The 26,656-nt window shown below is 39.4% G+C and overlaps 1 protein-coding gene and 1 long non-coding RNA gene across 3 annotated transcripts in view; one reads left to right on the forward strand and one right to left on the reverse strand.

Annotated features, from left to right (window-relative positions):
- Nucleotides 1-26,656, reverse strand: part of PACRG (parkin coregulated) — a 597,238-nt gene that overhangs the window by 259,652 nt on the left and 310,930 nt on the right. For both annotated transcript variants that reach the window (XM_017537290.2, XM_037741731.1), the window contains exon 3: nt 4,018-4,189. In XM_017537290.2, the coding sequence (XP_017392779.1) occupies nt 4,018-4,189 (172 nt within the window). The remainder of the gene's footprint in view (nt 1-4,017; nt 4,190-26,656) is intronic.
- LOC119472571 lies at nt 8,156-12,995 on the forward strand. Its single transcript, XR_005201717.1, has 2 exons — nt 8,156-8,850; nt 11,668-12,995. It is a non-coding gene; the product is annotated as an uncharacterized LOC119472571 (long non-coding RNA).

A 26,656-nucleotide genomic window follows, 5' to 3' on the forward strand; every position in this document is an offset into this window, starting at 1 on the left:
TATTGCAGTCACTCTGTCCATAGTGTTTTTATTCACATGACGGGTAAAATCATGCCCAACATTTTTCTCCCCCAATTCTTGAAAAAGTGCTCTGTTGTCTGGAATTGATTCTTGCAAAAAATCTTAGTCCCAGTTAGTTTTATTTCTTGGTATATAGCTTTTCCCCCTGTCCAGATGTTTGAAGGATTTTTTTAATGTTATAATTTAAACTTTTTGGCAAGTTGTGCCTCCACCTGAGTCTGTGTCACTGATTTCCTCAGATGGCCATGAGTATTTTCTACCTGCATAGTAAGAGGTAATTTTTCCTCCCAGAACACCTCCTTGAATCAGCTCTGCCGTTATGGTTTCTATTCCTGTTGTTCTGATAGTTCCTCTTGGGAACACATAACTTTTAACTCTTTTGTGTCCTGTGTCCTCCAATTTAATATCTTTTCTCGCTTTATTTCTATACACTCGTCTTTTCTGAGAGAGCTCCTTCAGGTTGCGTTTATAATTGACCTTGTACAGCTGATCATTCTCTATACTTCTATGGAGAATTTAGTTCTACTTTGGCATTTTCAGTTTTGCCTTGTCCTATTCAACATGGACTTCTTTTTATTTGAGCCTAATATCCTCTGGATTCCTGCTTCTGTTTCTCAGAGGCCATGTCTTTCTGAATCCTGAGGATGTCAAACACATTTCTACAAGTTTCTTCTGGTTCTTATACCAAATGTTGTTAAGGTATTCTTTTCTTCTGTGCACGATGCCTCCTCCCCTGTGTGAAGAGGTTTTCCCATGGCCCCCTGTGGCTGCAGTGTTGCTACTGTTCTCACTTTTATTGAGGAGGGAGATTCTCAGAGTTTGCCAGTTGCTCTCGGCCCGTTTGTCCTCTTGATCGCTACTTCAGAAGAACCCCCTTCTGAATTTCATATGCGGAGATTCCAGACACTGCCTCCTGGTATTGCTCTGAGGGATGGAGAGGGATTTGTCTTTTCCTAACTGGATGGAGTAAATGTGAATCTACAATCCCCGATCCAGACAACTAAGAGGGCTGCTCTTTTCTCAGCCTCCCCTGTGACGCTTTGCTGCTGCTCCCAGCAATCAGTGCTCTAGCACCAACATTGAACACTTTATAGCAGTACAATTTTGGAATTTCTGACCCAAAATAATTCAAGATGGAAATCAGAAAGGTGGGCGGGAAAAGGGAGCTGCAGTATTGTGCCAGAAAACAATATCAATGAAATAGAGGTGTCCGAGACCCACCGTGTGGGTTATTACAGAGCTTGGGGGCTTGAACCAAGCAGCAGAAGGAAGAATGGTGGATTCTTGTTATCATCATATTAGAAACCCCAGAGCCACTAAATGTGTCAATTTCTCATTCCAATATTATCAGCCTTCTCATTTGTTGAAATCAACCCCAGGTTCTAGAAATACATGAGTAGCTAATCCTAGCTCACTGCCTCACAGTGAGTTTATACATTTTGCTTTGCTTTCATAGATATTAGGTAGAATCTTTTTTAAAAAGAAAAACTTCTTGTCTGCTTGCTGGTGATGGTGAGGCTAATTTTTGCCTCTGGAAAGAGTCAAAATAATATTGGGTATGGGGTGAAAATAAAGTACACAGAGATGTTATATGTTATATCAATTACGTACATCAGCCTGTTTCTAGATCAGTTAGCCTCCTTCTGGAATTCCTCCTGAAAGATTTTCTTTATGCACATAGTATTTTTCACACTGTGCTAGAACCATGCATGACCTTACATAAGTAATCAGCATTTCTCCCTGAGAAAAGTCTGTCGTTGTGACATCAACAGATTGAGAAGGAAGGAGCAGTTAGACTTTGGATCAGTATTGAATAGCAGAAGCGCTGAAAGCCACACACTAGCATCAACCCAGATAAATTGCCATTGCTTCCGGAACCCTAAATCATCAAATTCATACCAAGTTAATTTTCCCTGACAAATCATGCTTCCTGAGTTCTCGATAATGTTTTCACTCATCAGCAGATGACCTCTAGTAGGTGTGTACTGCAAATGTTGTCATATCATTCCTCTCTTAACTCATTTATGTATCTTCAAAATACAGATCAAACAAAATTGAAAATCACTTCACCTTGGCCTGCAAAACTCCATGTTTTAATTGCAAACAGCATAATCAAAATATTACTTAGAAATTCATTTTCTGCCTTCCAGTGTCTTCTATGGGGCTCTGAGGGAGAGATCCCTGAGAAGACAGTGATCCCAACATGAAGCATTGATTTTTTTTAAAAAAAAATATATGTCCGAATATTGCTGTTATTCTGTCAGAAGAAAAGAACAGATAGCTCCTGGGGAGAATATTCTGGGCCTTTCTTGTTTATCAGAGAAAGCTACATGTCATCCTTTAGAAATGTAGCAGTTCAAGTCGAATTTAATGTATTCAAAAATGTGACCCATCTTAAAGAATAAATCACTTTTGGAAAAGGTTTTAATGTGGCTCAGGACACTACGTCCTTCCTGACAGCCTTTAAAGAGCATCTCTTCCTGCAGCCATGGATGAGGGAAGCAAGCTGCTATTCAATAAGGCCTTTTTCAGGGTCTCTTTTCTCTCCATGTTACTTTCACATCAGGTAGCACCATCCTTTGGTTTGGTTTCACTCTCTCTGTCTTGGTGGAAATGTGGTGTGGTCAGTTACAGATCTCTACAGAGAGCTTAAAGCTCTGAGAGAGAGTTTCAGAGTTGATTTGATGCCAGCAGTGAGAGCAGAACTGTGGAAATCTACCATTCTGATCATGATACATTCGGATGAATGGAAGGTGACCATGGATAAGATTAACTAATCCAGACTCTGGGAGATGACCCTATGTGGAGCCAGTTTGTTCTTGTTCTGATGAAACCGTGTGGCAAGAGCTCACCTGAGCCGGTGAGGGTGGGGCTCCCCATCCTAGAAGACTAGCTAAGCATCCTGTCAATCATCTTGGGAAGCTGTCCATCCTGGAGTGGGAGATGAGGCAGAATTTGGGGTGGGGGAAGCAGGGGCCTCCTCATCCCTCAAAGCCATGGGCAGTTGGGTCAGGATTCAGGGCTGAAAGTGCCTGGAACAGCTCTGGCTGAGAAAAAGGTAGGGTCTCCCTCATCTGCAGAGTGAGTGTTCAGAGAAGGCACTGACCGTCTGCTTTTAATTGGTAGTAGAAGGAGCAGCGGCAGCAATGCAGGGCAGGTGGGCAATCCGGGGATGGGAAGCAGGTGTGCTGGTGGGGGTGAAAGGGGCCTGATTGCCGCCTGGACTTGAGGAGAGGCTATCCTCTTCCTGAGCCATACCAGTGGATGCCAGGCATGCCCATCAGTGTGGCTCTATGCCAGTTCTGGCGGCGAGGCAAGAATGGACAGAGTGTCCTGGAGTCCCAGAAGGCCGTCTCCTGGGACAACCTCAGAAATGCTTTGCAAGGAGGGGTGCTTTAGACACCTAGTCCCAGGGCCCATGCAAGTATGACAGTAAGGCACACGCAGAAAGGAGGGGCAATCTCATTCCACAGGCAGACAAAGCCAGTCACGGGGCTACCCCAGAGTCCCCAGGTCACCTGCTGTAGATTCAAAGCTTCCGGTATTCAAAAACACTCATCTTTTCACCCATGCAGCTGGCCTTCCTTTCCTTAAAACTGTGAATCCTACTACTTTAAATGTACTCAACATAAGCGTGTTTATAATTTAAAAGTTAGAGATGCCGCTTAGAAAAAAAGACTTGGAAGTCAGCAGCAGCAGGTAAAGACCTCTGCATGCATAAGCTAATGTTAACGCTTGTGTCATTCCTATGAGGCATTTTAAATTAGCACAAACCCCATGGAGTTCAGTTTATTTATGTGGCTAGACCATAGTGAAATATTGATGACGGGATATATGTTTGGAGATTTGGGTTGTCTGGCCTCCTAAGTCAATTTATGAAAATTCCTGCAAAACCTGGGGATCATCTCGGTCTGTCGTACTTTATTGCTTAATTAGCAGGTTGTCAGAAAGTGGTGCCACATAAACTGAGTGACGCTTTTTCTCCTGTTCACTTACTTTTTATCGGGATAATGAGCTGTGGAAGGACAGGTAGTATCTTGTTCCCACCGTGTTCCAGCATGTCGTGGATTCCTTGCCGAGCAAAAAACTCATAGGGAAATGTCATTTCACAAAGCCCATCAAAAAACAGAGGCAGATAATGATGGTAATCCAGCTTCTCAATTTCTACCTGAAAGTGGAGAGACAAGAAACACCATGTGAAAACAGCAGTTGGCAGAGCATGGCAGACGAGCTGTGTAGCTGTCGCCCACTGCAGAGGGGCGTGCTCTTTAGAACTTCAGGAAGACTTTCCTAAGCAATGCACCTAATGACCTGAAGTATGTCATCATGTCCTTAATCTATTATCAATGAGGTTAAAGTCATGGACCTTTAAATCTTAACAGTCAAATCTCCCATCTACATATAATGCACATTAAGAGTGTTTTAATAATTTGTTGCTTTTTTGTTAATTTGTTACCATTTGGCTCAAGTATGATATTGAACAGGAGTCAAGAAGCCTCTAGAATGTTTGCTGAAAAGATCCATGTAAGAATAAAATGAAAGAGACTGTGCATGGTGGCTCATGACTGTAATCCCAGCACTTTGGGAGGCCAAGGCGGGCAGATCACCCAAGTTGGGGAGTTCAAGACCAGACTGACTAACATGGAGAAACCCCTTCTCTACTAAAAATATAAAATTAGCTGAAAGTGGTGGTGCATGCCTGTCATCCCAGCTACTTGGGAGGCTGAGGCAGGAGAATCGCTTGAACCCAGGAGGCAGAGGTTGCAGTGAGCTAAGACCGTGCATTGCACTCAAGGGTGGGCAGTGAGAGGAAAACAAAAAAGAAAAAAAGAGAAAGAGAAAGCAAAGAAAAAAAAGAAAGAAAGAAAGAGGGAGGGAGGGAGGGAGGAAGGAAGGAATGAGGGAGGGAGGGAGGGAGGGATGGAAGGAAGGAAGGAAGACAGGCAGGCAGCTGAAAAAGATTGATGCCCAAGGTTCTAAGGAGAACGCTACAGGAGTGGATGCGCATGTGTTCTTGGGAGGTATGTGTGTCTTCTTCGGGGCAAACAGGAGAGTGGGAGGTCAAAGCTGATTCCTGGCTTGTTCACCAGAGCCTGGATGACAACTAGAATATTCAGACCATCAAGAGAAATGGAGAGGACAAAGAGTGGGCTGAACCTGAGCTGACTGACACCTCAAAGCCAAAACATCTCAACCTCACCTTGCCTGCTTCTTCTGGGAGCAGAGACAAATCTCTTTCCCACATCTCCATCCATTACCCTCAGTGTCTCTCCATGTCCCCCAGTCCAGACCTTGGCAGTAGCACCCAGCACCACCAGGGCATGGGAACTCAAATTCTGGAGTTGAGAAAACAGATTGTGAGTTGGGAAGCAACTTCCTGAAGAAGATTTGGTCTTGCTTGAGCCCTCCACTGTCTACCTGTGACCTGAGCTACCACCAGCAAGGTGGCAGAGCTGAAGGTGAGAGTATAGTTGGAAAGGAGACCACAGACTCACTGCAGGTATAACACGTCTACACAGAGCAAGGGATGGGGCCCCCACAGCAAGAGGTGATAATTTCCTTGGTTTTCAAATCCTAATGAATGCACCCAGCTTCTAGTTACCACATTCTAATCGAGTGAGGAGCCCATCAAGACCTTTGAGAAACTCCCTTTTACATTAGTAGGAGATTTTAAAAAAATTATTGACAAATTACATGTATATAGATAAATTATATATATATTCCCTATGTGAAGACAAATCATACATATATTTATTCCTTATATATATTCCATTCTGATTTTGTAATCAAAATTTGCAATACCACATAGTGCGAGGTTTTTGTACCGTTCACCTCTCTCTCAGCATTCTAGAGTCTCACACCACATGCTTGCCTATCCTGGGTATGGGCAACTGGTAATGAACCTATCCTGTTCCTGAGTGTCTACTGTGGGTCGAGGTGAATCAAATTTGCTTCAGTTACCCAAGCAGGAGGCCTGTCTACAGTCTGCTCACAGACTTCCCACTTACAATGCATGTTTAGGTAGGAGCTGGGGATGTAAAGGGAGTCCAGCCAACCAAGGAAGCAAGCAGGTAAGAGGTGACATCCAAATCCTCTCTTGGAACTGAAGCATAGAAAAAAAATCTCTATACAAAACTACTTTATTTTCCCTTTATATTTATAAAGTTTACTTTGTTCAGTATACATTTATGGAATGCATATTTAATTTTTTTCAGAGATTTATATGCATATGGAAATATTTTAAAACATTATTTTGTACAATTTGAAAAAGTTATTTTTTCTTAGGTCCTAAAGGCCCAGTGTTGTAATGTATAATTTTACCTTGTATACTAACTTCATAATAAAAAATGTCATCTATAGTATATTTTTAAAACATTTTTGGGGCCGGGAGTGGTGGCTCATGCCTGTAATCCCAGCACTTTGGGAGGCCGAGGTGGGTGGATCATGAGGTCAGGAGTTCGAGATCAGCCCGATCCATATGGTGAAACCCTGTCTCTACTAAAAATACAAAAATTTGCCTGGTGTGGTGACACACACCTATAATCCCAGCTACTCAGGAGGCTGAGGCAGGAGAATCGATTGAACCCAGCAGGTGGAGGTTGCAGTGAGCTGAGATTGCACCACAGCACTCCTGCCTAGGCAACAGAGCAAGACTCCAACTCAAGAAAAAAATTTTTTTTGTATGTTTTGCTAATTTTTTTCAGCTCATTGTCACACTTTTACGAGTGTTTCTTTTAAGTCTAAAATTAAATTTTGTATTTTACTGTGTGATCTAAGATGCTGTATTTTAATACATTAAGTAATTTACATTTATGGCCTAATTTAACTTCTGTCATCTTATTTTTTTGGTCTCTGGTTGTTTTTTATTTACTTTTTTCTTGATATTTTGTAGTTTTGTTACATAACATTATGTTATGTATGTACACACATTATGTTTTATTTACTTTTTTGTAATGACTTTAAATGTGAGACATCCTGTTCAAATATTTTATTGCAGCTATCTTAAACATTTCCAAACTTATATTTATCTTAGTGAGAAAAGCAAGTTACACATCTTCTACTAAGACTGTTGACATGTCTGTTTTTCCTTGGAATTCTATTTTTTCTTTATGTGTTTTGGGACAACAATACTAACATCAACAAAAGCAGCAATAATAACACCAATGTTTGTGATGCCAGACACTATTGTACACACTGTGCTAGTTCATTTGATCCTCAAGCAGCTGAAATAAATAGGCATTATTAATATCCTAATTTTCAACATGAGGAAACTGAAACAGAAAGAAATTTAATAATTTGCCTAAGGTCTGCAGCTAGTCAGTGCTGGAGCTAGGTTTCAAGCCCAAGCAATCTGGCTATATGACATGGTACTGCCTCTCAGGCTTTGTTGTTTGGCACATTGAAGTTCAGCATTATTATAACCTCCTGGTAAATTGTTCTGTTTATCCTTGTGTCCCTATCCTCTTTATCATTACTGATGCAGTTTGTCTCAGTGCAACATAATATTAATATTTCTGTTACTGGTTTATCTATCACATCTTTTTCTATCCTTTTGCTTTCTTCCTTCCTCTGACATTAGATTTTAAGGGTCTCTCTGAAGTAACTTATACATAGATTTGTTTTTCCCCTTTTTACTTTATGATGTGCCTTCACATAACAAATACTGAGTATCTGCATAATTCCTATTCTCAAAATTTTGAAAAAATAAAGTTATGAGGAAAGAGAAAAAGGAAGCAATTAAAAGACAGAAAAGTCAAATTAAAGATTGAGAGAGATGGAGAAAGAAAAAAAATTATCTCTATATCTTTATATCCTCCAATATCACTGACCACAGTAGTTCTTTCCTACCAAAAATTCTCTTCTCACTAGTTCTTTTCTTCTTCTTCTTCTTTTTTTCCCCCCCTGAGACAGAGTTTTGCTCTTGTTGCCCAGACTGGAGTGCAATGGTGTGATCTCAGCTCACTGCAACCTCTGTCTCCTGAGTTCAAATGATTCTCCTGCCTCAGCTTCCTGAGTAGCTGGGATTACAGGCATGCACCACCATACTCGGTTAATTTTGTACTGTATTTTAGTGGAGATTTTTTTTTTTTATTAGAGATCACCTGGCCTCAGGTGATCTACCCACCTGGCCTTCCAAAGTGCTGGCATTATAGGCATGAGCCAGTGCACCCAGCCTTCATTGGTTCTTTTTATGACCTGTTTGTACATTATTTGGCATCTCTGTTGTCATTGCAAATATGTTGCCTTAATATTAGAACAACAGGTGGGGATCCACCACCTCATCTCACTGCCACCAGAGACACAGACATGCCTTTTGTTCAACTGACTCTGGAACTATGTGAGGAACTGCTGGATTCCATAGTGCCCAACAGGCAGCTCTCACCTGACTGCCAAAGAGCTGCAGGGCTTGAGGACTGCCGTTCCGAGGTGAATGTACATAATCCTGCTTGGAAGGCTGCCACTCTGATTGATGAAGAGGCAAGGAAATTCTTTTCCTTTTCAGCTGTTTATAGCTTAGAGGTCAGGTAAAGTATAATTTTGTGAGCAAAATTTACGTTTTTCTCTACCTGAGTTACCCTAAATTTAAAAACCATTTATGAGTATTCTTATCTGATAGCAATATAGTTATTTATATAAGTTCAGTAAGAATCTGTTTTCTAACAGGGCATAATTGGAGACACTGGTTATTTTGCCAAGGCTTTGACTGGAATGGCATATTTTCAGAATTGACCAAACTGAGGAATGGAGGTTGACTTTATATAGTCTTTCTAGGAGAGACTGGCCTAGTACCTTGTCTAAATGGTTCTCTTACAAGATTTCTGACCTGTGGTAAGTAAAGAATGTCATTTTCTAGCAGGCCTGTTAACCTCAAGATATTTGGGGACCTCAAGAAGAGACGAATTTGTACAGGTATTACATACACAGTCTAACGGCGAATCCTTGGTTCTTAGCCTTGAGGTTTTACAAAAGTAGAATGCACAGTTCCTTATAAAAGTTCCAGCAAAGCCTACCTAAAAAGAACCTACCAGTCTGGACAACATATTGATACCCTGTTTCTACAAAAAATAAAAAATTAGCCAGAGTGATAGCACACACCTGTGGTCCTGGCTACTTGGGAGGCTGAGATGGGAGGATTGCTGGGGCTTAGGAGGTCAAGGCTGCAATGAGCCGAGATTGTGCCACTGCACTCTAGTCTGCGTGACAGAGGGAGGCCCTGTCTTAAAAAAAAAAAAAAAAAAGCAGATCAGGCTGATCACTATTCTTGCCACATTTTATGCAAATAACCAGGCCCCATATAATGAGACCAAATTTTATTTTGAAAATAAATTGGCCCTATTATGATTTATCCTTAGCAGAAATGGGGAAACTAGAGATTAAAAAAATTTGGATTCTAGCCTTCACCACTGTTTTCGGGTTTTTATTATTTGCCTACAATTTGGGCTAAATCCTGAATTATTTCCAATCTGCAAGTCTAAAGAGGAACCAGGTTTTAATTTTCTTCATAATACTTTTAGTTGGCTCTTTAATGAAATAAGTGTTTTTTTGTTGTTGTTCTGGGATACAAATTCTCTTTTGACTATAATCCTTGAGCACAAATTATTAATGTTATTTATCTCTCACTGTATAACTCCTGAGAAAACCGAAGTCATGGTATTCTGAAGACTAGAGGTAATTCAACAGCCTGTGACCCTCCCTCATTTGGAATCCCACTGGGCCTGATCTATTTTTCATTGCCAAAGCACTGCTGCTACACCTTGACAAAATCAAGCACTCTCTCTAAGGCTCAGGGACAATGGTGGAAGAGGGCATGAGAGATTTAAGAGCCTCATTAGAGGGGTGGAGTGTGGAAGCCAAAGCAACTCCACCCTGGGTGCTAATCTGCCATGTTGGCTTCTGATTAACCTCATTTCCGGGAATGCCTCTGAGATTTCCAGTTTACCTACTGCTCCTTGTGTAAGAGCACCTACTTACCATAAATCCCACCAAATTCCTGGCCATTCCTTCTGAAGTGTGTGTGCCCCTGACAGCACATAAGCCCTGCGTCTGGGGGAGTAATGGCGCAGGATCCACCATCTCATCTCATCACTGCCAGGGGCACAGACATGGCTTCTCTTTATAAGTCCCTATTCAAAGTTTCTTTCCAAGCAACTAGATTTGTCTGTCTCTTTCTTTAGCTTCTCAGCCTCCTCCAACTTTGGGGTAGGTTGGCACAGACCTGTGCACCATGAAACAATGGCTGAACAATGTTCTGTTGCATGCACTTAACACATTTTGGTTCTCCATTAATTCACTGACAGACATTTGGGTTGCTTCTGCAATTTTGTTATTGTGAATAACGCTGCTATGAATATTACTGGACAAGTTTTTGTTTGAACATCTGGTTTCGATTCCTTTTTTGATTCCTTTGGATATATACCTAGGAGTGCAGATGCTGTGTTGTATGGGAGTTGCACATTTAGTTTTAGAAGAAACTGCCAAGCTGCTTCCAGAATAGCTGTACCATTTTGTATTCCCGCCAGCCATGTACAAGGGCTCCAATTTCTCCACATTCTTGCCAACACTTGTTATTTTCCATAGTTTTGATTATGGCCATGCTAATGTGTGTGAAATGGTATTTCCTATGGTTTAGATTTTCATTTTCCTAATGACTAGGATGTGGTGCACTTGATACTTGACACAACATAGACAAACCTTGAAAACATTTTTCTAAGTGAGGGAAGCCAGTCACAAAAGACCACATACTGTACAATCCAATTTACATGAAAGGTTCGGAATAGACAAATTCAAGAGACAGAAAGTGGTTCCTTAAGAGCTGGGGGGAAGGATAATGGGAAGTGACTGCTCAACGGGCATGGGGTTTCCATTTGGGGTGATAAAAAGTTCTGGAACTAGATGGTGGTCATGGTCACACATTATGAATGCACTTAATGCCACTGAAGTGTACACTTAGAAATGGTAAAAATGGCAAGTTTTATGTGTATTTTACCATGATAAAAATGCCAAAGAAAAGATAAAATTTAAAAAAACAACAAAATAATAGAATAACAATTTGTCATTGTATTTTGAGACACAAACTTTTTTTAACATTGTAGATACAGTTCTACTTGCTGCAAGGTGATTTTTTATAAGTAAATTCCTTCTACATATCTTCCAGGGTTCTTTTTTATTATAATAAGTTTGTTTTCAGTTGGTGAACTTGGTCTAGGCTTTGGTAAGCTCTCTTATATTCCATTAACCATCAGGCACTTGTTTGCATGTATGTGTGCCTGTGTGTGTATGCGTGTGGGTACAAGTGTGTGTGTGCATGTATGTATATATGTGTGTGTGCATGTGTGTATAGGTGTGCATGTGTGTTTTAATAATATATCTGACTTCTGTCAAATGTACTTTTTCTGAAAAGCCCCAGTCCCACACTGTCCCCAGTCCCAGCTCCATTTCCACACTCTCCCGCAGTAGCCCCTCCATTTTCACATTGTTCTTCACAGTAAAATATTTCAAAAGAATTCTTTACCATCACTGCCTTCGCTTCCTCATTCCCATTCCCTCTTTAACCCACTCCCCACCATTTCACTGAAGCTGTTTTTATCAAGGTCACTAGTGACTTTCTTTGTGTCTAATCTCAAATCCCCTTTCTGTTCTCCTCAGCACAACACAGTTGACCTGGTGAAGTTGTACCCCTAACACTGGGAGGTCACCCTAATTCCCTCCCTTCCAATCCCTGGTCTGGCCTGACCTCACCGGTTCTGAGACAGCCAAGTGGGAAGGGGTCCTTGGAGAATGTCCATCCTCTTCAACTGACCTGCCCACTAGGAGGAGCCACAAGAGTTCCCAGCATTTGCGGCAGGGAGGAGCCTGGCCCCTCTCCTTCCTGTGTGGAAACCAGGATTCTAATGGCTGGGTGGGAGGTGCCCTAGCAGCAACTCTGGCCTAGCAAGAGTCACTGTTTCCCTCTTGTCTTTCTTTTTCACCCAATAATACCCTGTCTTACTCATTCAAATTCAAATTGTCTGTGAGCCTGAATTTTCATGGCCATGGGACAAAAATCCCTGTCTTTAGCTGAACTAAAGGAAAGTTCTGCTGCAGTTCCTCCTTAGAGACTCTTCAAATGCATAATGTCTTGAGCCCAGGCTACCAGAACAAATACCATGGACAGGGTGGCTTCAAAAACAGACGTGTTTTCTCACAGTTCTGGAGGCTGGAAATTGCTGACTACGTCAACATAGTTGGGGTTTGTGGAGGGAACTCCTCCTCACTTATAGACTGTGCAAATGGTCGTCTTCCCAATGTGTCCTCACAGGGCCTTTCCTCTGTGTACATGCAGAGAGAGAGCTCTGGTCTTTCTCTTCTTATAAAGGCAATAGTCCTATTGGGCTAAGGCCCTGCCCTTAGGATCTCACTTTAACCCTTATTACCTCCATCTAGGCCCCATCTCCAAATACCGTCACATTGGGATTTGCCCTTCAACATAATGAATTGTAGGGGAGCAGTGAGGCATGATTCAGTCCATAGCACACCGCTCTCCTCTCCAGACCTCTCTCTCTGTCACTGGCAAGTCCTTTCATCTCAATTTCAGTTCTGTGAGGCCATCCTACCCTTGTCTATCACCCTGTTTGATTTTTTTTTGTAGCCTCATCATTTATTCATTACAGTTTCTTAAGTTCTGTTGTTTAGGGAGCTTGTCATTGCCTAGATGAGTGCTGGGCACACAATAGGTGGATATTCAATAGGCATGTGTTGAATTTTAATTCTGAACTTTGGAATCTGCCCTGTGTTAACTTCCTTGAGAGGGCTGCCTCACTAAGGAACAATGGCCAGATGATGAGTGGTTGTGCCTCAGCCAGAGGGAGGGCAGCTGCACCCAGGGTCTGCTGTTTAACACTGACTCTGTACCATGAAGGAGGATGCAAGTTTCTATAAATTCACGTATTCTACAACCTTATATATTCTGCAAATAAAATACTATTTTTCTCTTATTAGCATTGCAGTGATTATTTACATTTCAGGAATTTTATCACTATTATAATAGACAAGATGGGCTTCCTGACCCTTGTGTTTACCCTTATTTCACTAGAAATCATTCAGGGCATAATTGGCTATTCTGAGTTTTCTTGTATTTTTTAAATTGATATCTAATAGTTGTACATTTAAAAAATTCCATTTACTTTTAAAACTTTGGCAACATTTCTGTTTTTTATAATATCAAATACAAACATATTAAAATTTGTCCATATAAATAACAATAAGAGGTCCTTATTTTTTTTTAAAGATGATAAGAATAATTTAAGATTAAAACCAAAATTTGAAGAAGAGATAAATGAGGAAATCCCTTATCTTTGAGTGTGTGTGTGTGTGTGTGTGTGTATGTGTCACACTGTGACTACTATTTCTAAGAGTTCTCAATTGTTGGCGCCTTTTGTTAATTTAGATTCACAAAAAGTCATTTTTAAGGTTTATGTGACAACGAACCTTATTTTAGCTAAGGCGTTTCAGTAAATTTTTCATGCTTAGGACAACTAGTTTATTTACCATAAAAATAGTAGTTTTCAAATTTGGGGATCTTTCTTTAAAGTTTAAGAAATCCAGAATTAAAAGAAAATTGCTCACAGTGGGGCATAGAGCAAGAAGAACTGTTTTAGACATACCTGTTAAAATTATATGTTAATACCCAGATTAATGACTACATTGATATTAGCTCCACAAAGGTGAAGTGTTTTTACTCATAAAATTTATCTTTAAAATTCATGTTTTATAACTTTTTAAAGATCACATAGTACCTACTATGTGACCTTTAAATCTTACAGTGACCTTTGGTCAGAAGCAATGAAATTTTAACTTGACCTTGCCTGTCAAATATTTATCCCCATAACAAATGTGTAAGGTAATAATGTTATACTGAAACATTAGAAACACAGTGAGGTTGTATTAGTCCATTTTCACACTGCTGTAAAGAAATACCCAAGGCTGAGTAATTTATAAATGAAAGAGGTTTAATGGACTCACACTTCTGCATGGCAGGGGAGACCTCAGAAAGCTTACAATCATGGTGGAAGCCAAGGAGAACTCACTCACTATCATAAGAACAGCATGGGGGAAACTGCCCCCATGATCCAGTCACCTCCTACCAGGTTCCTCCCTCAACATGTGGAGATTACAATTTGAGATGAGATTTGGGTGGAGACACAGAGCCAAACTATATCAGAGATTAATGACTTTCATGAAAAAACTCAAATCTGAGACTGACTCTTATGCTTTCCATATCTTTGCTTCTATTAGCAATTAAAATTTCATTGAAAATATCTGTACTTATGACTGCTGTTATAATTACCAAGGATCTTGCTCAGAAACACAAATTAATCTGAAAAAGCATAATTATCTGTTAATATATTATAACCTCCTTTGGACTTATTGTGGCATTTCTAAAATAAAGACTTAACAGTGTCTCTCTACCCTTGAGGCAGCTATTGAGTTATTGCAAGAGGTCTTACAAATTACATAGGCATTAATCACTGTCTACAGAAAATACATATAATATATTTTATAAGTAGATGTACTATTATTTTTCAAATGTGTGTGAATACAGCTGTGATGAATAACTGAAAATAATTTCTCATCATATTTTTCAATGATATTGGATATACAACTAAAATCATACAGTACATGAGATTTTTAATGCTAAAATTCAGACTTTTTAACATGAAAAATGCTCTTAAGGGTAAAAATGCAGCAAATTTCAGGCAAGATGGCACACAAGACTGAAATGGACCCATCAACTGCTACAGTCTTTAAAAAAAAAAAAACAAAAATAAAATGTGCCCAATGCAAAGCTGAGCTCAAGAAATCCTCAGATGCTAGAGATAAAGACAAAATCCAGTCACAGAAATGAGCTCCAGCTGATTCCAGGAGATCCCAGGAAGTATCACATTAGATCATGAAACTGGGAATAAGGTTTTAATGTCTTAGAAAAACAGAGCATTTGGTGAGAGAAGGGAATTAATCCGAGACTCCCACATACAACCAGGACACTTGAAGCGCTGCCTCACCTGTGAAAAAGAAACTGGAAAATCTCTTCCCACTACTTTGTGGAAACAGAAAGAGAGCTTGGTGTTTGACAAAGCTCTCAATGGGACAAACCTCCATTGAGAAATAGAAACCTAGGAAATCAAAAGCTCAGAAATTAAGGGAAAAAATTAGTCTCAGATGTTGAAAGGGAAATTCTTGGGGCCTGGGCACAACCAAATGCAAAAACGTGAACACTTACATAATCTTGTACATGGGACTGGCACAGAAAATGCAACCCATAATACAGATGAGCTCACAATGGAAAATTTATCACTATTGTGACAATGGAGTCTCCAAAAGGAAGAAGACTCAATAGACCAATAAGCATGGAAACGAGCTCTGAAGGTAACAACTGGAAACAGAAGAATTCAATCTCAAATAATTTAAAATGCTTAACAGGGAAAAATATTTCACTTAAAAATACAACTTTTAGAAAAAAATATAATGTCATTAACTTAAAAATTCAGTAGCTAGGTTGAACAATAAATTAGCCACAAATGAAAAAAGCATTAGTAATCTGGATCATGGAGCTGGGAGGAGCACGGAGACAGCGCAGAGAGGTAAGGCAATGGGAAAGATCGCAGGAAGTCCCCAGACCCAAGGCACCCACGCTCCCCTGAGTGACTAACAGAGCTGCAGAGGAAAGGATAGATCATGGGGAAAGACAATATTTGAAGCAACAATGACTGGGAATTTTTAATAATTGAAGAAAGATGTGAATATTCAGACGGAAAATGCAGATCTAGACACTTTACAGAAACGCTATGAAAGTCCAAAGTCAAGGAAAAAGCAACTAGAAACAAAAGACAGTTTATAATAAAAGATCCAAATTAGACTGAAATTAATTTCTCATTAATAAAATGGAGGTCAGAGAAAAGGGTAAAAAAATGTTCAGTATGCTCAAAGAACAAAAATGATTCATTTACAGTACAACTTAGTAAAATAATCATTCAAAAATAAAGACAAATCAAATGTATTTGATTGAGACTGAGGGGTATTTTTTTTAACCCCTGAATCATCAACTTTACCAAAGGATAAGTTTATTAAAAAGTAACTTGAACACAGGACAAAGAGATGAGATGAAAGAACTAATAGTGGATAAATTGTTGAATGTATTAAGACTAAATAAGCAGTGACTATCACAAGTGCTTTAAATCATCAGTATGGCGGGTTTACAAATCGGGGCTAAGATACTAGAAAGGAATAGCAGGGAAGCTGAGAGGAAGGTAATCTGGGTCAAAGGTAATAGCTGTGCCTTGAATGAGGTAAGGATAAAGTTATTAATAACCTTTAGACATCAAATAAGCATATGAAAGTTTAGGAATACCTATTCTGAAAGATAAAATGAATTTCCAAGAGAATAGAGAAGAGAGAATGAATAAAACTATATCAGCATTCTCTCAAAGGCTCGTTAAACATTCTCCTGTTCCCAAGAAAAAAATATGGAATATACATAGAATGCATCCAAATATGTACCTTATCATAAAAAGTGTAAGTGAATTAAATGCTCTTATTAAAAGAGATTACCATAAAAGGGAAAACGTCCTTCAGTTCTGAATTGGTTTAGAAGGTGCACACTCAAAATATAATGACAATGAAAGGTGGAAAATAAAGGTGAGGTTAAAAAAAAATAGCATCTTGTAGGATAAATTCCTGGCAGAGGAACTGTTTCATCAATGGGTATACATATTGGTCATTTTGATATATATTGCCAAGTGGTGCTTCACAGAGATGGTACCAAATTACATTCCTATAAAAAATAAATGACTACCCGTTTTTCTAATGTCTATCCAAAGAGAATGCTATCAAGGTTTTATTCTTAACAATATTACAGTTAAAAATGTTATTTTAGGTTTATTTCTCTTACTATGAGAATAATTATATTTTAAAGCTAATTTTGAAAGTCATTTGTATATCCTTTTCTGAGAAATGTATTTTCATATCTTTTGCTGTTTTTTCTCTGCTGAGGCATTGGCCTATTTCAAAAGAGTTCTATTATATTAGGGAGATTAGTCTTGAGTGTGGTAGGAGTTTTCATTTTTTTCTCTTGCCATGACAATTTTTAAAATGTTTTTGAATTCATTAATCTTTTATGGATGCTGATTTTTGAGTCATCATTAGAAAGATTTCCCCCATTTTGTAGCATAAAGAATAGAAACAATCAGAAAAGAAAATTTATAATGGTTTGTTCTAATACTTTTATAATTTATTTTGTTTACATTTACATCATTAGTCTATTTGTAACTTTTCCTGGTGTAAATGTAAGGTAGATTTCCAACTGTGGTTTCTTTTTTAGGTCATATCCAGTTGTCTTGTTATATTTCTTGACTAGCTCTCTAGTGATTGGAGGTTTCACCTTATCAAAAATTTCTATTTCTTGACACTCTATTGTGTTTCACTGACCTGTCTTCCTTATTTGTGAATAGCACCATTTTGATCCGGTTATCACACCTGTTTACATGATTTTAATATTTGGTAGGCTGGTCCCTTTATATTACTTTCCTAGGTTTCTTATTATTATTGCCATAATTTGTTTACTTTTTCATATAAAGTTTAGACATAAATTTTAGATGTAAGTTTGTCTCAATGGACCTACATAGAACCTTGCATTCAACAATTAGATAAAACTCATTCTTTACAAGCATATAAGGACTATTTTGGAAAACTGAGTAAGCACTGAGCCACAAAACAAGTCTTAAGAAATTCCAAAATATCTATGTCTTACATGTCACATTTTCTGCAGAAAATTAAATAAAATAACGAATCATGAACTAAAAGATAGCCAAACTTTTCATTTCCTACATATTTGGAAATTTAGGAACACTTTAAAATCACTCAGAGATCAAGGAGAAAACCATTATAGAAAGAACAACATGTTAAGAATTGAATCCCAATGAAATGACTTAACCTCCAAATAGTAGAAAAGTTCCTATTTGTACTGACTCTTTTTAAAAATACAAAAGAGGAAAAGCTACACAGCTGAATGTCTGAGGCCAACACAATCTTACCACTGAAACCACAGAGTTCAATCTCACTGAGGCCAACACAACCTTACCACTAAAACCATAGAATTTAACCCCTTGAATTCAAAACCTATAGGCACATTGAATGATGGCCAAATAGGCTGTATCACAGAAATGCAAGAATTCTTTAATATCATGTTTACATTTTTAGATTAAAGGAGGAAGAATAAGATAATCTTAATACATGCAGATAAAACTTTTTTTAAATTGTACTTTAAGCTCTGGGTACCTGTGCAGGCCTTGCAGGATTGTTGCACAGGCACACACACGCCATGCTGGTTTGCTGCCTCCTTCCCCCATCACCTACATCAGGTATTTCTCCCAATGTTATTCCTCCCCAACCTCCCCACCCACTGCTGTCCCTCCCCTAGTGCCCCACCCCCCAACACACCCCAGTGTGTGATGTTCTTCTTCTTGTGCCCATGTGTTCTCATTGTTCAACACCTGCATGTGAGTGAGAACATGTGGTGTTTTGTTTTCTATTCTTGTGTCAGTTTGCTGAGAATAATGGTTTCCAGAGTCATCCATGTCCCTACAAAGGACATGAACTTATTCTTTTCTTATGGCTACGTAGTATTCCATGGTGTATATGTGCCACATTTTCTTTGTCCAGTCTATCATTGATGGGCATTTGGGTTGGTTTTAGGTCTTTGCTATGTATGAGGCCAACAAACACATGAAAAAATGCTCATCATCACTGGTCATTAGAGAAATGCAAATCAAAGCCACATTGAGATACATCTCACACCAGTTAGAATGGCGATCATTAAAAAATCTGGAGACAACAGATGCTGGAGAGGATGTGGAGAAATAGGAACACTTTTACACTGTTGATGGGAGTGTAAATTAGTTCAACCATTGTGGAAGACAGTGTAGTGATTCCTCAAGGATCTAGAAATAGAAATTCTATTTGGCCCAGCAGTCCCATTACTAGGTATATACCCAAAGGATTATAAATTGTTCTATTATAAAGACACAGGCACATGTATGTTCATTGTGGCACTGTTTACAGATAAAAATTTTGATAAAATTTCTTCACTAAAATATAAAAGCACTGAGCAGAAACCTGTAGCAGATACCATATTTCATGGTGAAACTCTAGGATTATTCCCATTATGGTTGGAAAGGAGATAAGAAGACAGTTATTTTTATTCAGCCCTACATGGGAGGTTCTAGCTAATGTGGTAAGACAAGAATAAGTGCATGCAAAGACTGGAAAGGAAAAAACAGAACTGTGCATATTTGAGGATGATCTGGCTGCCTACAGAGCACACCCTGAGAGTCCACAGATAGGCTTAACTAATAAAAGAGTTCCATAAAAAAAAATTGCTGCATAAAAAAAATCAGTGCCCTAAAAATAATAGCATTTCCACATGAGATTAAAAACTACTTCAAACATATTTTTTAAAAGTTCACAATAGCAAGAAATGAAGTAAAACAAACACTTTAAGTTAATAAAATTAACAATCAATATGTAAGACCTTATGGAGACAATTACAAAAGATTATTGACAAATATAAACAGAAGACAGAAATAGTCTTCTATGAATAAATGCATATATTGATTTTGCTTATGGTTGGATAGACTGAAACTTAGAAAGGCGATTCTTCCCAAATGAACCATCATGTCTATGGCTGGCTGTTTTACTACAAACGCTCATGGCTCTGTCTAGCTGAAAGATATTAATTCCTGAGTAACAAATCTGGATTTGAGGACAGAGAATCAAATAATTTTATGGAATAACCTTATTTTAAGTTTCTGTCAAAAAGGCTAAAAGACAGCTAAAGGTCACTTGTAAGCAGATCTCAAATTTATGCACACTTAACCTTTATTATTCAGGAATTGTATGTTCCTGACTGTAACAGTCGAAGAATGATACTTTCAAGTGTAATAAATAAGAAAGAAATAATTCCTTGTTTTATAGCTTTGAACATTTGAACATTCCCACTCTCTTATCATAAAGTGAAAGGAATTTCCTAAAACTTTAAAAACTACATTTATTTTAACCATAGGGAGATAAAAAGGAGCAAAATTCATATTGAAATACATCATCAAAGCTTCTCTTGATCACATATCTGTATAGTGCTAAAAATATATACTTTCGTCAGAGGTAGAGGGAGAATAATTGTACTTTGGAATAACAGGTGTTCATAAATAAAGAAGCAAGAAATATATGATAGGCCTGGAAAGTTTTGGCAGAGTTTTAGAAATTGAGACAGTTAGAAACAGACTATTTGTGGCTTTCGCCACTGGTATTAATTGTAAAACATGGCCCTATTTTGCAAAAACTCTCCTTGAATAAGATAAGGTACTGTGAATTTTAATACAGTCGACCCAATGAGTAGAATTAAATAGATCTGGAAAGGATTAATTCAGGTGAAGTTAATGCCATGAGGCAATTTTAAGAAGAAATTATTATGATAGTGGCACTATTGTCTCTTACATCAGCATATCATTTTACCATGTGTATGTTTTGCAGAGATGTGTTCCAATTTGTTAAAGCTCTTTGTACTCAGGATGCTTTATATTTCTTAATCAAATTTCACTAAAGCCAAAAGAAGAAACATGCTAAGTAGCTACAATAGTTATAGCATTGTGCTGAATGTTAGGGAGAGACCAGGCTAGTTAGTGGGTAGGGAATAAAAAGGAAAGTGTTAGAGAAGTACAACCTATTTCCTTGGATCCATTTTTTAGTATGATCGGCTTGTCGAAAGAATGAATCAATGACACTCTCTCTTCATGGAGAGCAGGCTGGGTGTGGCATCAGGCACCCCCAGTTTCAAAGCCATCACTAGTATGTAGTGAAATCCACCGGTTTTCAAATGCTGTGACTGGTGGAAACGCAACGGAGCTCCTCTGGGTATTAGTTCATCACTTGCAAAATGATACCTAATTCCTGGGGTTATTATAAGGATGAAATGATGTCATTTAGCATGTGCGAAATGATATTAATTCCCTTTCTATTCTCTGAAGGGGAAATAATACAGTCACAAAAAGTTAAGTAAGATTTCAAGTGATTAAGTACCAAATGAAGGGTACACACCACAGCTACATAAAAAAAAGCTCTGGGTAAGAGAAAGGAGAGATCGTTATGGACTGGAGTCAGGAAAATGTTTCATTGGTGTGGGGAGACTTTGATAAGCCCTGTGAGATGAGGAGGAGTGAGTGCTCTGGGCAAAGGATATCCCCCAAGTGAAGGCACAGAGGTCAGCAGAGGATAGTCAAGATACAGAGGCTCATTAGGGTTAAGGTAGGCTGAGCTGGAATGAACTGGCGGGTAATATCAGGGAGCCAGGAGGGAGCCCTCTGTGCAGGCTGAGTCTGGACTGGGCACTTTAGGCAACAAGGAAAATAGAGATGCTTAAAAAAGCATTTGGTGAGTATAGTTCGAAGTTCAGGCAGACCTGGGAAGATCAATGTACAGGAGTGAACATCTTGGGGTAGAATTATCAGTTTGAGACTATAGCAGAAGTTTAAGTATGAAGCCACAGGGGCCCAAATGGTGGTACTGACTTACAAGGCAGACTGAAAATGACAGAAGAAGGACTTATATGAGAAGAAGTAATGGAAGAATACTTTCCAGAACTGGCTGATCAACTGAACATGGAGAATAACAAGATGGAATATATATTACAGCTAGGTTTTCAGCATTTGGGACAGTAAAATGACATGGACATTGTTGGAACCAGAGAGCTTGTGCAGAGGCCAGGATTATAGGCCATAAGTTCAGTTTGTAATGCACACCATGAGACCTCTAGGTGGATGTGCCCAAAGATTTAAGATACACATTTTGGGTTTTGGAAGAGTCAGAAGTAGCAAGGCACACTGCAGAGTCATTTGCATAAAGATCATAGGTAGCATGAGCTCATAAAGCAAGGAGGTCCTTAAGGGAAACTTCGAGGGCTGTCCTCAGAGAACAGGAAGAGGTGAGCAACCTGGAAGTCAGAGAGCTGAGAATCATGCAAGATAACAGGGAGTTCATGAGCTTTGCATTAAGAAAAAAATACGGGTTGGATATCCAGCTTACCTATCATATGGGAAACAGATGACTTTATTTTGTTTTTTTTGAGACAAGGTCTCACTCTGTCACCCAGGCTGGAATGCTCACTGAAGCCTTGGCTTCCTGGGTTCATGTGATCCTCCCACCTCAGCCTCCTGAGGAGCTGGGACCATAAGTGCATATCACCATGCCCGTCTAATGTTTAAATTTTTTTGTAGAGATGGGTTCTCCCTGTTTCCCAGACTGGTCTCTAATTCCTGGAGACCAAGTGATCCCTCTGCCTTGGCCTTCTAAAGTGCTAGAATTACAGGCATGAGTCATAGCACTTGACTGATAATTATTGAAAATATAAAAACTCTGATAGAGTATATGCAATCAGGTATATAAATTGTGAAACACAAGTTGTGATGCTAGCTGTTTTGTGTCAATATAAAAACTTAAAAAAAAAATGAGATGGAAGTATTTACAAAGGAACTTGAAGAGACCTATCATCATCACTTACAAAGACTATGCTCCTCTCTCAGAAATACTCTAGTCCCACGGTCCATGCATGTGCTGGCAAACCCTCAGGTCTCTGAGTCCTACTCTGTGAGTTTGCCTGGAAAGAAACATGGGAAAGTGGGCGGGGGATTATGAGCAGGTGAAGACCCCTGGGAGGACGCTATCGTTAAAAATATCACCATAGATTTATCCATTAAGGTCTGTTTCATTTCTTTTTAGAAATAAAATACCTTTGGAACGTTTCAGCTTATAAGCTGTTTGAATCTTGGGCATAATGATAATTAGATAATCTGGTTGCTCCTCTCCAACGAATGAAGGAATTCAACTGTTCCACTGAGTAAAGTGAAAAGAAAGGAGAGATAATTTTGGTGCCTGGAGTATCTCAAGGAGGTAGGCATGGAGGAAAGAGCCATAGTGAAGGTTTTGAGGAGATGCCAGCAACTCTGCTGCCCGTCTTTTGGCATGCATGGGGAAGGTGCCAAGGTGTGCTGTGGGTTCTCAGGAAGGGGGAGGTACCTAGAGGGTGCCAAGGGCACTAGCTCGGGCCTTCGCTCCTCCGTGACCAGCACAGGAGCACGAGGGAGCCACCCAGCCCTTCTGGGCTTCTGCCTTCTCACCTGTAGATAGGGCAACAGCCACACCCACCTCACAGGAATAGAGAAAGCTAAGAACAGTGCCTGGGCAACATGAGGGAATCAATGAATGTAAGCTGTGAACAACTGCAAAGAAACCCTCTGTTATTTCTATTATTTGAGTTCCCTGTTTATAAACTGCAATTTTCAGTTTAGTTCCTTTGTATTCACTATATTTTTTATTTATTTTATTTTATTTTAATTTTTTTGAGACAAAGTCTCACTCTGTCACCCAGGCTGGAGTGCAGTGGCATGATCTTGGCTCACTGCAACCTCTGCCTCCTGGGTTCAAGGGATTCTTCTGCCTCAGCCTCCTGAGTAGCTAGGACTACAGGCACACCACCATGCCCACCCAATTTTTGTATTTTTAGTAGAGATGGGGTTTTGCCATGTTGGCCAGGCTGGTCTCGAACTCCTGACGTCAAAATGATCTGCCCATGTCAGAATCCCAAAGGGCTGGGTTTACAGGCATGAGCCACTGTGCCTTGCCCACTCTATTCCTTAAATTTTACTTTAGAGAAAAAAATCCTTTTTGGAATGCCAACATTTTCTTTCTGAAACTCTTTTGGTGCTCCTGTCATTTTGTTTAAAGTGATTGAAGAACAGAAGTCATTCATGAAGGGCACAGCACGCACAGCCCAGAGAGCTTGCAGGTTAAAACCAGGCACAGAGTAACGTCTGCCAGCCATTCAGGGGACTTTAAAATAGGTCACAATATCTTTCCAGAAGATGACACCATCTTTTTGGGTTTGGGTATAACAATAAATCTAGGGGGTAAGAACATAAAAGACTGGAAACTTCTTTTGTATTATAATAATGTACTTCTAAATGCATTTTGGGGCCAGACAAGTCCATGTTTATGCAATGACTATAGATACATATATAAGCTGACTAAATAACAGGATGTAAAATTTATTGATAATCACATTTATCAACTAAACCTTGACAAGTTTTTAATGTAAAATTATTATCTGTGTAGTAGAATCTCTGCTTTCAGAGTTTACCTGTAGGCCACTCATCTAAGTGTGATTTTTTTCTTTTCTTTTCTTTTCTTTTTTTTTTTTTTTTTTTTTTTATTTTTTTTTTTTTTTATTTTTTTTTTTTTTTTTTTACAGCAAACACAGTATTTACAATCAAGTTATTTTGACATTTTAGATTGTATACTAGTGACACATAGAAAAATGGACAGCCAGTCCACTGGGTGGTAATATTAGAAACAAACATCTCAAGTCATAATAATGGAGCAGAGTTTTAAAAAGTTACTAGGTTTTCTTTATTTGTTATAAGAAAGACTGAACTTCTTAGTATGTAGTTTGAAGAGTAATTTCTTTAACTCATTGAAGCCTACAGAGAAAATTCAAACCCACAGAGAATCAGAGGGTCATTTTCCAGATTCTTATTAGACAATGTGTGGAACTGGTGTCTTTCTTCTCGCGGTGAACCCTGAGTCCTCCATGACTGCTGGAGAAGACCAAGCATTTCTGTTTAGGATGTTTTTTTCTGTTCTTTCCAGCTCTAAATTTCTAGCATTGCCAATTCCCTTTGTGGCTGGCTCTCTGGACTTTATGCCTTGCTGCCCTTTGTTGTGATTTTGTATGGCCACTTATGTAGAGACTGCTATGCCACCAGGTTCCAGTTGCAATAAGATATCTTAAGATATGTTTGCATGTCTGTGAGGACAGGGGCAGCATTTGATTCATCTTTGCTACTTAAAATCACCTGCTTCTTATGAGTCTTAATCAAACTGCTGAATATGTGGATTATTCTGTCTTCATTTGGGAGTAATAAAATACTCAAGTATAAGGTTGCTGATTACCCATTTCACTGAACAATGAACATGGTCAGTGCACTAGTCTGTTGTCACATTGCTATAAAGATACTGCTTGAGACTGTGTAATTTATGAAGGAAAGAGGTTTAATTGACTTGCAGTTCCACATGACTGGGGAGGCCTCAGGAAACTTATAATCATGGCAGAAGGCTAAAGGAAAGCAAGGTATGTCTTACATCCTGGCAGGAGAGAGAGAGCATAGTGGAAACTGCCACTTTTAAACCATCAAATCTCATGAGAACTCCCTCATTATCATGAGAACAGCATGAGAGGAACTGGTCTCATTATCCAATCACCTCCCACCAGGTCCCTCCCTCGATGTATAGGGATTATAATTTCAGATAAGCTTTGGGTGAGGACACAGAGCCATAGCAAATCTCCTGGCCCCTCCCAAATCTCATGTCCTTTTCACATTTCAAAACTAATCATGCCTTAGTAACAGTCCTCTAAAGTCTTAACTAATTCCAACATTAATTCAAAAGTCCAAGTCCAAAGTCTTATCTGACAAAAGGCAAGTACCTTCCACCTATGAGACTGTAACATCAAAAACAACTTAGTCACTTTTAGGACAAAATGAAAGTACAGGCATTGGGTTGATATTCCCATTCTAAATAGGAGAAATTGGCCAAAACAAAGGGGCTACAGGCCCCATGCATGTGTGAAACCTGGCTGGGAAGTCATTAAGTATTAAAGCTCCCAAATCTCCTTTGATTCCAGGTTTCACATCCAGGGCATGCTGATGCAAGAGGTGGGCTCCCATGGCCTTAGGCAATTCCACCCCTGTGGCTCTGCAGGGTACAGTTCCTGCATCTGCTTTAATGGGCTGGCATTGAGTGGCTGTGGCTTTTCCAGGCACATGGCACAAGCTGTCAGTTGATATACCTTTCTGGGGCCTGAACGACAGTGGCTCTCTCCTCACAACTCCACTAGGCAGTGCCCCAGTGGGGACTCTGTATGGGGGCTCCAATGCCACATTTCCCTTCCATACTGCCTTAGCAGAAATTCTCCACGAAGCCTCTGCCCCTGCAGCAGACTTCTGCCTGGACATCCAGGTGTTTCCATATGTCCCCTGAAATCTAGGCAGAGGCTCCAAAACTTTAACTCTTGTCTTCTGTGCACCTGCAGGCCCAAAACCATGTGGAAACTGCCAATGCTTGTGACTCGCACAGTTTGAGGCAATGGCCTGATTGGTACCTTGTCCCCTTTTAGCCACAGCTGGAGCTGGAGTAGCTGGGATGCAGGGCACCATATCCTTGGGCTTCTCAGAACAGTGGGGCCCTATGTCCGGCCCACAAAACTATTTTTCCCTCCTAGGCCTCCAGGCCTGTGATGGGAAGGGCTGCCATGAAGATTTCTGACATGCCCTAGAGACATTTTTCCCATTGTCTTGGCTATTAACATTTGGCTTCTCGTTACTTATGCAAATTTCTGCAACCAGCATGAGTTCCTCCTGAGAAAATGGGCTTTTCTTTTCTACCACATGGTCAGGCTGCAAATTTTCCAAACTTTTGTGCTCTGGTTCCCTTTGAAACATAAGTTCCAATTTCAAACCACCTGTTTGTGGACACATATGACTGAATGTTTTCAGAA

The sequence above is a fragment of the Cebus imitator genome, unplaced genomic scaffold (assembly GCF_001604975.1).
Source record: "Cebus imitator isolate Cc_AM_T3 unplaced genomic scaffold, Cebus_imitator-1.0 Scaffold6, whole genome shotgun sequence".
Taxonomy (NCBI): Eukaryota; Metazoa; Chordata; class Mammalia; order Primates; family Cebidae; genus Cebus; species Cebus imitator.